At 35.6% G+C, this 14,448-nt stretch overlaps 1 protein-coding gene and 1 long non-coding RNA gene across 2 annotated transcripts; one reads left to right on the forward strand and one right to left on the reverse strand.

Moving 5' to 3' along the window:
- The first annotated feature begins 1,417 nt into the window (after nt 1-1,417).
- On the forward strand, nt 1,418-6,245 carry LOC110877527. Its single transcript, XR_002557087.2, has 3 exons — nt 1,418-1,476; nt 2,020-2,103; nt 6,118-6,245. It is a non-coding gene; the product is annotated as an uncharacterized LOC110877527 (long non-coding RNA).
- Nucleotides 2,678-7,866, reverse strand: LOC110877525 ((R)-mandelonitrile lyase 1). Its single transcript, XM_022125678.2, has 3 exons — nt 7,710-7,866; nt 6,112-6,780; nt 2,678-3,825 (listed from the first exon to the last, which is right to left on the reverse strand). Exons 1-3 carry the CDS (start codon nt 7,810-7,812, stop codon nt 2,933-2,935), a joined length of 1,665 nt encoding a protein of 554 aa, XP_021981370.1. The 5' UTR covers nt 7,813-7,866; the 3' UTR covers nt 2,678-2,932.
- Nucleotides 7,867-14,448: the final 6,582 nt, after the last annotated feature.

Here is a 14,448-nt window from a genome sequence, read left to right on the forward strand (position 1 = left end):
TATTGGGATTTTTTTAGGAGGAGAACAAGGACGGAAATTCGGAACAAAAGGAGACCAAAATTGGTGGTGCCAACTGTTCGACAAGAGTAGAGAAAAAGTGAAAAGTGAAAAGTTAGCAAGCAGGCACGTTGGTTGTTCGATCCGGGATTTGATTTTCTTGTTACTTTTCACATCCATCTAGAATCCACGTCACTTCTGAGCCCAACTCTTTTTTATTTTTGGGTTTTTGATTCTCAAGTGTACAACCTACCAAAAAGATATCACACTATATATATTTAAGTAACTTGCATGATAAAATAAAAACCATATGATATAATTTACTTAACGCATGTGGGAATAAATACTAAAATCTTCTAAGCTAGTATTAACTCGTTTTAGACCATTTTCTCTTTATTTATTTAAAATTTAACTATTAATAAGAAACCAGTAAAATTTAATAGAAATAATTCTAAAGTTACTTAAAATGTAGAAAATATCCATATATATATATATATATATATATATATATATATATATATATATATATATATATATATATATATATATATATATATATATATATATATATATATATATATGATCATATCACTGTCTTGCTTGCCTTTGGTTATAATAATTTCATTCGTAGCATTAAAAACATATATGTAATCACAAGTTTACATGTGTATAATAACCAAATTACATTTATGTATAAAAACTAATTTACATATGTGTAATAACCATGGATTAGATTCAAGTACAAAGCCTCCTTAAAATAAGAAGTGTACAAAAGCTTCTAAAAAACCCACTAAAAAAAAAGCTAAACACCCACCTCAAATTTTTTTTTTTTTGCCGGAGGGGGGGGGGGGGTAGTTTTTTGGGTTGTGGTGGGTGTTTAGGTTTTTTTTTGGGAGTCGGGTGGGGTGGGGGGTTTAGGGTTTTTTTTTTTTTTTTTTTTTTTTTTTTTTTGGGGGGGGGGGGGGGGTTGGTGAGGTATAGTTTTTTTTTCTTGTTTGCGGGGGAGGGGGTTTAGGTTTTTTGGTGGTGGGGTGGGGTGGGGTGGTGGTGGAGTGAGTGTTTAGGTTTTGGGTGGTGGTGTAGTGGGTTTAGGTTTTAAGTTATTGGACACTTTTCACTCTATAAAGTCTTCTTACACTTCTTACAACCAGGGGCGGATCTACCTATTGAGATGCGGGTTCACGCGAACCCACACGGTTTCGAATTTTTAGTAGTGAGTCTATACAAAAAATATGCATGAACCCATAATTATTATATGATGTGAACCTGTAGTTAAGATTGATGAACGGCTTGTTGGTTAAAGCATGCGACTTTTGAATGATAGGTTCCTATTTCGATCCTTTCCATTGGCGGTGTTTTGGGTGAAAAACACTTTCTTTAATGCTGAAAATTAGGGTTTAATATATACCATCTGCCTAAGTCTGACCCCCAAAACCATCGCGTTCTCATTTGCTACATCGCCTGTTCTTTTTCAAAGAGGTAAACTATCAATTTGCAATCAACTTTCAATTTGTTAATTTTCTAAATGTCAATGTGAATTGTGAATTTGCTAAATGCTATTGGAATTATGAATATCCTAAAATGGCGATGAAGTTTACGGTTAGGAAAAGTTACGTGGAACAAGAAATCAACATAAGAACAAGATAATTTAATAAGAGATTGATTAATTTTAATAAATCTGGAAAAAAATGAATTAAAGTTATGATGGGTTGAATCAGTAGATAAGCAAATGAAGTTGTGTTCATGAACAAAAAAGTTTCTGATGTCTAAATATTTTATAGTTTTTCATGTACATACACACATATATTAATATTTTTTTAACAGGTTCTTTTGTTGCATAGGATTGTTCTTGTATGAGTAAGGCCACAATTACTTGAATGATAGGAATTTCAGTACATAGATTGATACTTGAGTCTTTAATATTTTTAGTTGCTAACTTTTGGTTTTTTTTTTTTTTTTTTTTTTTTTAACTTGTCTTGATGTTGTTTTGGGGCTGTGTTTTTTAATTATAAGTTTATGCAGTTTCAGGTCTTTATGATGCAGATTGGGATGTACAGGACTCCAGGTTGCTGAAGAGCGCTTAAGGAAACAACACAAGATCAAATGGTACGTTTCTTAATCTTTATAAATAGTAGAAAATGTATGTTTTTGTTTGCAGTGATTTATGCTTCAATATGTGGTCATATTAGATTAATCAATTTGGATATATTTTCTGTTCAAATACCCGATTAATCCGAAACCATGATAATAATTAAATAGGCAAACTTCAAATATATGTATTGATGTCTTATTTGCGAGAATTTGACCCGACCCAACCTTAACATTTTAACGTTTGGTTGTAAAAAATTTAACCACTGAAAAAAGTTGAACTCAATGATAAAAAATCTTGGATCCGTCACTGCTTACAATTAGGAGCCGTTATAGAATAACTTAACCCTAATAACCAATACATATAAAATCAGAAAATTACCTATAATAAATGACAAAACTAGTGTAAAAATAACCCTAAACTCCGTACTCCGTCTCCATAGTGTAAAAATACCCTTAACTCCATTTTCGTTATACAAAGAATACCCATGATCCCAATTTTTTTTTTTTTTTTTGAGATACCCCTAAATTTAAAAAAAAATGTATTTGAAAAGTTACGCATGTTTTAGTAAAAACATTACAAAGATCGCTGTTTACTAATTCAAATACTACTTTACATCTAAAAATATACATAGATAAATGCCAGAACATGTTCAGTTTATTTATTACTTATAAAAGCTTAAATAAGAAAGATTACAACAAAAAGAAAGTGGAAAAAGGAAATACTACAATGTGTAGCTTTTTCCTGGAACTAGTAACTAAAGACCCTCAAAACCTTGATCAGCTTCCAACATCTCCCAGCAGTTATTCATGAGATGAAATATTCTTAACTAAAGAGATCTTAATATCAAGAATGAGTGTCACCTGCTGCTCTTTCATATAGTATTTTCTCACCAAGGTATCGGCCTAACATCATAGCGGTTGCCTGAGGATTCGTTCCTGGTGAGTTGAAAAACGTAGAAGCATCCGCAACTCGTAAAGAATCCACCCCAATGACTTTTAAACGACTATCAACCACCTTGTTCACCAAGCATCCCCCATGATAATGGTTAAATGTGCCCAATGTTTGACTACAGAAGGTCGCAACGGACTCTTCATCAGTTGAATCCTTGGGTACCGATGCGCCAATAAAACTCAAACGGCTAGGACCATTGATCCTGGGAAACTTATATTCTCCCATAGCTTGAGTTTCCAAAACGTTCCTTAGCACATCAGCAATATTGCGGCATTGGAGTCGGTCATCAGCGTTAGAGTAATAATTAAACCGAACTTTTGGGGTAATTCTAGCATCAAAAGACGATATTAGATTCAGTGAGCCAGTTGATTTTGGTCTCGAGACCTTTCCAGCAAGTAGCACCAGACTTAAGTTTGTAGGTGCAAAAGTGTCTAAGAAAGGTATGAAAGGTATGATAGTTGAAACTCGGGGTATTGCAGTAGATTCTATGTATGGGCCACTGTTCGTGATCCCAGCTACATGAATTCCTACATCAGTTACATTATCAGGTACCAGAAGATTAAGTGTATTACGAGGATTATCGGCCATAAATTGCCCAATAAATGGATGGTCACGAACAACTGGAATATTTAGAGACGAAAGGGTCGAGTTTGGCCCTAATCCACTTAGTAGCAAAAGTTGTGGACTCCCAAGAGTTCCAGCACTCAAAATTACCTCTCCGCCTGTTCTTACACGTACTTCATGACGTGTTCCTTGGGAATCAAGGTATCTAACGCCAGTTGCAGCTGTGAAAAAAAAATAAAGTTTTTTACTTAGAATAAAAGGTATATGAGTTAGCTGGTAAAGAAAACTATACAAAATATTAAAGATATATTTGGAAAGGAATGCATTATTATATTTATATATTTACTTCTTTGATCATCTTAGTGTGACATCTATAGCTAGATGCACTTCCCTTTTTTTACTTTTTCGTTCCTTAAAAAATCATTTTAGAACTTTACAAATTTCACCTCTTAAAAAAAATTCTTATAATTGATCTTTAATCTGTTTTATAATTGATCATACACGTTGCCCGGTTCTTCTTTATTTATTTATTTTTGAACGACAAATTTGGATCAATGACGGACTACTGGAGTATCATCGTGTCACCAGCGGAACCACCGGATCATATCCATTTCCACTAGGTATTATGCCCATACACCAATTCAGGGGAAAACCCAATAAAGGTATTATGCCTATACACCAATTCAGGGGAAAACCCAATAAATATGGGAAAAACCCCTTGTAGGAATCGAACTCAAGATCTATTGGTCTCAAATTCTTATTCCACCCCTAAGATGCCAATATATTACACCAATTAGGGACAATGGCAAAGTGGTGTTTTCCTTTATTTTATATTGTGTTTACTTTTTCTTTATTAAAATCACAAAAAAAAAAAAAAAGAACGACCCTAACATTTCAATTGAATACTTAATCAAATTATTTTTTTATATTTTATTCAATCGAACAGAGATTGAAATCTTTAAATTAGCTTTTAATGTGGAAAAGCAGGACTACATAGTTTTTACGTTGACTTCGTGGATTTGGTTTGTGAATTCATCATTTTATTTTTATGATCAAACATAAAGATTAGAATTTTTAACATTAATTTGTAATATGGAACAGAATGATTACATAGCATTAGTGTTGACTTTGTTTGTGATTTTGTAATTTTTATGATGGAACATGGAGCGAACAAATTTCATATTAAAAAAAAAGTTTGTTTTACGTAAGGAACACAATTTAACGTAGTATTTCATATATATTCAAAACTAGATAAAAATAGTTATCCTCGCAATGTAATATTTCATACAAATTCAAAACTAAATAAAAATGGTTATCCTCGTCCAACAAACGTGTTCTTAATATGAACCAGATTAAAACTTGTTTTTTTGATGTAAAGACCGGTAGTGACTCGCTTTTATTTGACATGTTTTCGCTTGTATAAGAAATTAAGACCAGTAGCGAGTTGGCTTTATTTGACATTTCTTTTGGTTTTTATTTGATATCGAGACCGGTGGCGAATCAGGTTTTAATGTTTGATTATTTTTATTAATTCATTGTTAAATTATTTGGGATGATTTAAAAACACTATAACCGTTTGATAGATAATACCTTGGGGGGGAGGGGGGGGGGGGGATAGTGCACGGTCCTTCCAGCCGTCGGAGTAATCCCACTCCAGGAGCCGCTATCCGACCAAGGTAGCTCCGCGGTGAATTCCTCTTGCGGAGTTTTAATTGATCGTCTTTATCAATTATCAATTGCTTAAACCCATCCGTATTGTTTTTAATACACACCCGATTTAAAATACCAAAAAAGATAATATTCCGGTCTAACCTTCAAACAACAATGGTCACTTTCAAACCAATGTAAACAAGGACATTAAAGAAAGTTGTCTTTAGTTAATCATCCCCATTTATTATAACTATTGTTATTAAAATATTTTAATTTGAAGTATTAAAAAAGTAATAATGATAGATTAACAGTTCCAGTAGAATTCTTTTTTCCTTGATTAATTGACAATTTAAATTTAATTTAAATTTAAATTTGTCTAAATACTATAAATTAGTATCATGATTATGCAATAAGGGGTTCTAACTCTTGCATTACAGGTTTTAAGTGCATATGAGATGTGTACACTTTTTATTATGTGTTGTAAGTTGTTGAGCAAGTACTGACAAGTGTAAAGAGTTGGGTTTATTAGAATTCAAATTTTATGTTGATTTTTCTGATTTTTTTTAAATATAATTAGGTTTTAAAATTCAAACTTACTTAAAATAAGGAAAATTAGAAAAAAAAAATTTAGAAAAAAAATTGGCTTGAAAGTAAAATTTAGAAAAAAATTGGCTTGAAAGTAAATGATGCTGTCACGTGAATTCTTTCAAATCACTTCTTAGCAATAAGATCACATTTATAATTAAATAAATGCTTGTAATCTCTCTGTATAACGTATAAAGAGATTCGTGGAAGTTATTTTATGTACACAAAAAAATAACTAATAAATTTCTTATTACTGTATTTTATGTACGTACCTAAAGGTTCAGAGGTGGAGAAGATGACTCGATCAACAATTGCATGAACTACCACCGTTAAATTTTCAGGGTTCCCCTTACTGAGGAGCTCCACCGCACCATGTCGTCTACCCGAATCATCAAAGGTGGAACCACCAATCTTGGCGCCTTGAACATGGTCCAGGGTGAACCCGTTGTCCGGACCAACTCCAGCTTCTACCAACGCATTGAAAGTAGTAGTTTGGAATGCACCTAAATTAGCTCTACGTGTAACAATACTATCTTCTACCCACTCATATGCACTTTTAACCGCACTCATATCCCATTCAATACCCGAGTTTTCATAAAAGTAGTCATCAGCTCGGGACCAAAACCCGAAATTTATCATGCTACTACCTCCCAGAACCCTCCCTCTATGGCATAATACACCTTCTTCAGTGATAAAGTCTTCAGCAGGGGAATCAAAGGGGTCTACATATAAGAGGGGGTTGAACATTCTGTCTTCGTAGTAGATGTCAGCGTTCGAAGTGGCCGCTACACCACCTCGCTCAAGCAGTAATACAGAATACTTTTCGGATAAGGTGGCGGCTAATGGGCAACCCGTGGTCCCTCCTCCGACGATAATGTAATCGTATTCTTTCGCTGGAGAGAAATCAGTGGCTTCGTGTGTAAAACCAAAGTAACTTTCATCTGCATGCCATAGACAAAGAATGTTCTTTAAGTGGTTTATTAACAAAAAACCTATACAACGTGTATAAGAGGCAGCATAGGAAGGGGGTGTGATGTTTTGAAATGACACGAAAACATAATATGAAAGGAACAGAAAATTTGCGGGTTTGGATTTTGTATAAACGGATTGGATTGGTTTGGGGTCAAACCTATGAATCCGTTTACCTAGACACGGCGTGTTCGTCAGACTTACAGGTTAAGTCGTGTAACCCATTTATTTTTTATTATATATATTTTTTTTTTGAAAAATGTTATATGTCAAAATTTTAATTGGTTAGTATTTCGTGCCAAAATCTAAAAACTGAAGAAAAAAATGAACATAACATTCATAATTAGAATATAATTATTTTGCACACAATTTTATTATATGTTTTAAAACTGTAAATATAAAGTAATAATATGTTAAAAAATTAAAAAGATATCTAGTTAAATGGGAAGTTTCGTGTCAACCCGCATAAATTCGTGTTGTGTTGGGTCATATATTTGACATGATTTTTGGGTTCATGTCATGTTGGATCCACCGACCCTCGTTTAGCACCATTACATATGAACATCTCCCCATTTATACGGCTCATAGAAAAGCTGTAAAAGTATGTTCGTAGTATGGTATGGCCTGTGTAACAACTGATTTAACAATATGATACATTAAGTAAAACTGAAAAAAGTACGTGTAATAAAACTCGTTAGGTAATATATGTGAGTACAAGTTGCAACAAATCTAATGATCAACGGAGAAAGAGATAAATAATTATCTAATGATTTAATAATATCATACATTTAGTAAAACTGAAAAAGGTACGTGTAGCAAAAGTGGTTAGGTAATACATGTGAGTACAAGTTGCAACAGATTTAATGATCAATGGAGAAAGAGATAGATAAGGATGACATGCCTGGACGAGAATTAGGCTCTAACAAACATTCGATTTTCCACTGTGAACCAACGAAGATCACAAGAAGAAAGAGTACAAACAGCTGATGGTTCGCCCGTTTCATATTGTTTAGACACAAAGATAGAGAGATAGGGGTCGGGTGGCCTTTAAAACAAGCTAGTTATTTGACCGTTCATAACTTACTATGAAAATGCCCATTTTATACTATAAATGATCATGCATGTGATATCTATATTAAATTATTATTATATAATTATTACTACTTTATGTGTATATAGAGACTATAAAACTCCTAAAAAGTTATCAGATAACTATTGTTGGGGTGGAGTTTGACTACAAATGCTAAAACTTCCATAAAGTGTATAACGTCATAAAACATTATAATTTCTTCTATAAAACATGCCGAAACCCCACAAAAGCAGAGTTAAGATTACTAAAACCCATATTCAACCCCTAATAGTTCATAAAACATCAAACACACCATCGTAGAACTATGAATATATAACACAACATGATAATCATTATAAAACACAACAATGCTAGTAATTTGATAATGAGATCCTTATCATCCAAAACAAAAAATAAAACCCATGTTTTAGTAATCTTTATTTTTAATATTTGTGGGTTGCGTATATGTGTGTGTGTGAGAGAGAGGAGGGGGGGGGAGAGATCATGAAAAACTATTTTTTGTGAGATAAATCTAATTATTACTAAACCCTAATCCCTAAGAAATAAACAATAAACCTTAATCCCTAAACCCTAAACAAACTAAACCCTAAAAGCTAAACAATAAATACCAAACCCTAAATGCTAATGACTAAAAGATAAAAACTAAATCATAAACCTAAACCCTAAAAGTAAAACCTAAACCTTTAAAAATTAAACACTAAACCCTAGAAAATACAACACAAATATCAATCGTTGGATATAGTTTCTCGAGTTTAGTTTTTAATGTTTAGGGTTTATTTCATAGAGTTAGAGGATTAGGGTTTAAAGTTTAAGGTTTAGTAATATTTAGATATAATTTCCTCGAATTTTCTAATATATATTACATGTTCTAGAGAAAACGCTCTAAAGTGTGAAAACGGTGAGAACGATTCTTAGCCACAATATCTTTATGATTTGTAGCTAATACTGATGTGGTAACGTTTTTGTTAATACTGGGTAAAATGGGAATATCCAAACAAAGGTGCGCATGCTATCACATGTCATTTACCGTCATATTAAAACGTCCATAACTTTTTTATACATGATTAATTTATTTAAATTACTCCATAAAATCATGCAGTTTTTTATCTTTTCAACGAGTATACCATTGATATACTTTTCGAAAAAAGAACTAGATTTTTTACGGCGTTTTCAACTTTATGTTATTATAGCGTTTTCAACTGAGTTTTTCATCATGTTTATTTGAACTGGGTGTTCTATAGCGTTTTTCTGAACCGAGTATTTTTATAATATTTTTTTATTTGAATACCCAACTCATGTCATTTTTTTTATTTCAAAAGAATAACAATAGTATACTCGTTAGAAATATAATTAAACACTCGATTTTATGTTTTTTTTTAATAATATAGAAAAATTTACGAAAGTTTAGAAAAGATGGTTAGATATGCATGTTGTCTTTGGTATGTGAGTGACACCTATATAGGTTTTTTTTTTTTTTTTTTTTTTTAACATTACCCTTAGTATAAGTTAGCATCAATGTCAGATGTCAACAACAAAATTGTTCTCACCTTTTTTACACTTTTAGTCGTTTTCTCCATATCAAAATTGTATATTACATTGCATTTGTTTAAATTAGAATTTTCAGTTTTGAAGTTTTGTAATAAAGTTAGTATTATCTATTTATTTTTTTATTTGATATCGTGATAAGTATGGTTTTATACTTTGTTTGTATTTTAGTAATTACTACATTTTTATTTGATATTGTGATAAATATGGTTTAATACTTTTTTTTTATTTTAGTAATTACTACATAGCTTCCCCACTTTGACCATAGAGTTTTATTTTAAATTTTTGAATACTTACCATATAGCCCTCTCAATTTTAATTTTAATAATACTTGTTATTAATTACCCCACTAATTAAGTAAATTTTTTTAGCATTGACTATATCGATTGCCGATATCGTACCCAGTATCATGGCGAAGAAAATCAATACTGACCGAACAACATTAATCCCGGTATCAATATATTATTTTATCCTAAACTATAACGAGTACCAATAGTATAACCAACCGAGTTGTGATCATCATAATATATTTTTTGTTTCATAAACTATATTGTACCGATAACGAAAAGAACTGAAACAATATCGACTCAACAAAGTCACACATGTATCAGTATTATCGGAATCACTGTTAGCATTCTTTTTTATGGTTATCCATCGACATAAGACATTTTGTTTATTTTTAAGTATAATGTTTTATAAAATTTCTTTAAATATTTTTTTTGAATGGCAAAAACTCTTTATAAATATATATATATATATATATATATATATATATATATATATATATATATATATATAAAAGCCTGCAAGAAGCTGAGAAAAGGAAGAAAAAAAACAAGCAAAACAAAGAAACACAAAACCAATACTACAAAGAAAATTTCTTTAAATATTGTTATGAGATGCTTGCTTTTATCTACACTTCCATATAAATTATCCAAAACTGAACCGCTCCACATGCGAACCAGGGGCGAAGTATTGTGGGTGCTTGGGGGTGCATCCGTCCACCCCAGTGTTTCGGTTAGAAGTGTATAAGTTTCGATTTTTCGTCCGAAAATTTTAAAATTATATAGGATCGCCCCCGATTATTTTTCCTAAATTGTATATCCTAAATATTTACAAACTTTATATATAAATGATGAGTAGTTTGGTAAATATACATTTTGTTTTATTTGAAACTATTATTATTTGACTCGACTTGAATCGAATAGCCAACCCGACCAGAACATAACGATAGGAAAAATTTTTTGGGTCTAATCACTTTACGCCCACTCGAAACTTTTGGTCAAGCTCCGCCACTGATGTGGACAAAACTCACCCATTAATATTGAGAACCGAATTGATATTGTTAAAAACCAACATACTCAAACCATTCATTAAGTGTTTATTGTTTAAGTTAGTGTTTGTTTTGGGTTTATTTTGATTGTGTTCACAATGGTTCTTTCTTTAAAATTGGTTTTCGCATGAACCCTACCATATATATATATATATATATATATATATATGTGTGTGTGTGTGTGTGTGTGAGAGAGAGAGAGAGAGTACTTTGTATTTTATGCACTTCGAGTATTAGATGACTATGAAGATTAGATAATTTTTTGTATATTTTCTTTGTGTTGATTAAATATCATAAACTTTTTATAGAACTAATACTGATAAAACAATGGTTAACCGGGCAGGCTTAACTCATTGGTCTCGTCAAGAAGGGTTAATCCCTTCCTCTCGAGGATCGCTAGCTGGATCACCGGCGGGTTGATCTCCTGCACAAGGAAACAAACCGTGACTCGTAACAAGGAGGATGGGGTGGGGGGTGCTCCTTGTTACCACTCTCCGGCGTGAGTATCAGTAGTCTGCTTGGGAAGCAAAGTATGATAGTAGTAGTAGTGAGAGAGTTGTGAAGAGATACCTCAAACCTGGTTTGGGGTTGGTATTTATAGCCGAGGAGTGAAGGAGGAGGTGGATGGATAGACTGACGGCATGCTGCACCTTTGCAGGTGTGTCAGACATGTCGGCCGGGGAGGCGACGCCACGTCAGTCTGCTGCTTACGTAGTCCTGACAGGCGGTTGCCATTGGTGCTACTTGCTCTGTGGTGTCAGTCCCACTTGATGAGTAGACAGGGTGCGGTGCAAGCCGCATCGCTGTTTGCGGTAACTGTAGATGTTCCCGCGTCTTACTCTTTTGATCAACAAATACGCGAGATGCGGTGCCAGGCCGCATCGTCGGCTGTGGTGACTGTTGCTGTTATCCAGCTTTCCTGTATTGATAGAAGTGTTCACTGGATGTGGTGCCAGGCCGCATCGCTGTGAATACTTCCGTTTTCATACACCAGATGTGGTGCCAGCCGCATCGCTATACCGTTCTCATATTCCAGGTAAGTCCTCCTCCATCACTGGACAGATTGGATTCAACCACTGTGTCGACGCGTTCCCGCACGGACATAAGTAGGTTGTTAGCTAGTGGGGGTTTTGATAAGGGTAATGGTCATTCGCGATCGATGCTGACGCGAGATCTGGGACCATACCCCTTCAAGTCCCCCAGTCTAGTGTTGCTGCCATATGCAAGTTGCATGTGGGGGGAGTACTGGACTATGGTGTTTAGAAGGTAGTTTGGAGTCTGGAGAAGATCCTAGGCCATGTAGATGGTCTTTGCTCTTTGTAAATCAAGCTGGAGGTCTGGAAGGGTCATTTGATGCCTCTTCCGTACCGGTGAGCATGTTTCGTTTGATGCGAAATTCTCAGCCTCGGGTTGGGTGCCACCTGTTGGTGTGTCAAACCAACCTTGAGACCTTGCTGGGCGTATGCACAAACTTCGAACCAATCTCTGAGATGGTGGTTGAAGGTGTGCACAAACTTCGAACCAACCTTTGAGGTGGTGAATGAAGAAGAGAGCTTTATTTTGTCATGATTGGACATCGAATGATGATCCCTTTTGTGGGGTGTTCATGTTCTTCCAATTAGCTCTCTAGTAACCGCACGTCCTTTGCGGTTACCTCGTTGCTTGACATTGTTGGCCACGGTTGTGTGAACAATGTTGGGTACTTGCGTCATTGTTGGCCATGTTTGGTCGAACAATGTGATTCTGGATAATGGTCAAATAAACATGGTCATAGGCATGGTAATGCCCGCCATTGTTTATTCTATCCATTTTACAAGTAGGGTAACAAAGTCATAAGCAGACTTATTACCGCTGTTCGGTCGCTTGTTGTTCGACGAGATCTCGTATGAGCATTGGGGATCTCGTCTGCATCTCTTCCTTAGCCACTTTCCTTCACGCTCCAATACCGAGGAGTTTTCCTTGAAGTAGCTTCGTTCATCCATGTGATGACTTAGTTGTGGCTCTTCCGTAGCAACCGTTTGCGGAAGTTATGGTTGTGTCCGCAGTGACTCATGAGTGTCTGCGGTTTTGTCACCCCATACTCGCTTGAAACGGGTGTGTTGCTCGGATGTGGCTCTTGAAGGATCAGGAGTCAGGGTTGCTGATGTGCGTGCGCGTACATTCCCTTCCTTCTTCTCGTTGAAGAAGTTGTTTATCTACCCTCTGTGGTTGTGAACCGGACTGGAGGGATTTGAAGCTTGAAGAGAATGAAGGCAATGCGGTTTACCTGTTGCTGAGATGTGGTTCAGTACAAAGAACAACGCTGGTTCTGAGTATCTGACACACCTGTACGGGCTCGTGTGTGTCATCTCCGCATATTCCACGTGTGCTCGTGGGTATGTGCGGACATGTTTATACCCCCATAACCATGGAAAGATATAATTTTTTGGCTATTTTATGGGGTATGTAAAAAAACGACATGCGGTATGGGTTATGGTGCGGTATGCCAGAGAAACCGCATGCCGCTTGTGTTTGGATAATGTTGTCGCTTTTTGTGGTATACGTGGTTGGGCGCACGTGTGAGTTGGTGGAAGTTGGTGAGATTTTCTGGCATGTGCTGAAATGAAAGGACATTTGCACTGCCCGAGGTCATTAAATGCACTGTAGCAGGAGTGTAAACGTCTCGTTTGTCAGGCGCGTGGGCGGCCACGCGCGCGTGATAACTGTCAGCGGAAACGGTGCTTGACACGTGGTGCCGCATAATTCGCTCTTTTTGGACATGATGATTCAGTTTCCATGCTGCATTTATTGCGATGAGTATATAAGGGGAAACCGTTCGTGGTTTCCTCTCACTTGTTCAAAATTTCAAAAATTTTCGGTGAGAGAAACAGTTTCCTCTTGTCTTCTCCGATAAGATTTTCTGAAATTCCGGTGAGGTAGTTTGAGTTTTTCCACTCGCGTTCTTCCCTTTGTCCATATTTCTCATGGCTGAACCGTCGAATGTACACAATGTGGAGGGTGAAAACCCTGAGCAGCCACTGGCAGGGGCTGAAGAAGATGAAGATGATGATGGTGGTGCCGTCGGTAGTGGTCTACCGGTATTGAAGTGGACAACAGGTGGTTTTAAAACCCTGATGACCACTATTCAGATGGCCGACGATTGGAAGGCCACTTACCCACAAGAGGGTGATACTGGTGCCGATGCTCTGGCCAGTTATATCACCCTGTGGGCTGATTTTTTCACCGAGGGCAATCTCCGATTGCCGGTGACAGTGTTCGTTGCTGAGGTGTTAGAGTACTATCATCTCCATATTTCCCAACTAATTCCATTTGGGATGTTCCGGATTAGGAACTTTGAGTACACCTTTCGTGCCCTTGGGTTGGACGTTACGGTTGAGAACTTCTGGCAGTTTTACCAGTTAACGGTGAACACCGGTTTTTTCTCTTTTAATCAACGACATGGGAGTTTGAAGTTGATGACACCTCCCAAGGGTGTCTCAAAGTGGAAGACGAAGTTTTTTTACGTCAAAGCCTGTGCGGTCTATGCCCATATGACTTTTCGGGACGTAAATGTGGGTGTCACCGATGAGGATATTCCTGTTGCCACCGCGAAGACTGTGGATTGGTTCTCTAGGCTACGGCCTATTGAACTCAAGAAGTTAGACAACAACCAGTTGTGGGTGTTGCAGATGA

The sequence above is a fragment of the Helianthus annuus genome, chromosome 9, assembly GCF_002127325.2.
Source record: "Helianthus annuus cultivar XRQ/B chromosome 9, HanXRQr2.0-SUNRISE, whole genome shotgun sequence".
NCBI lineage: Eukaryota > Viridiplantae > Streptophyta > Magnoliopsida > Asterales > Asteraceae > Helianthus > Helianthus annuus.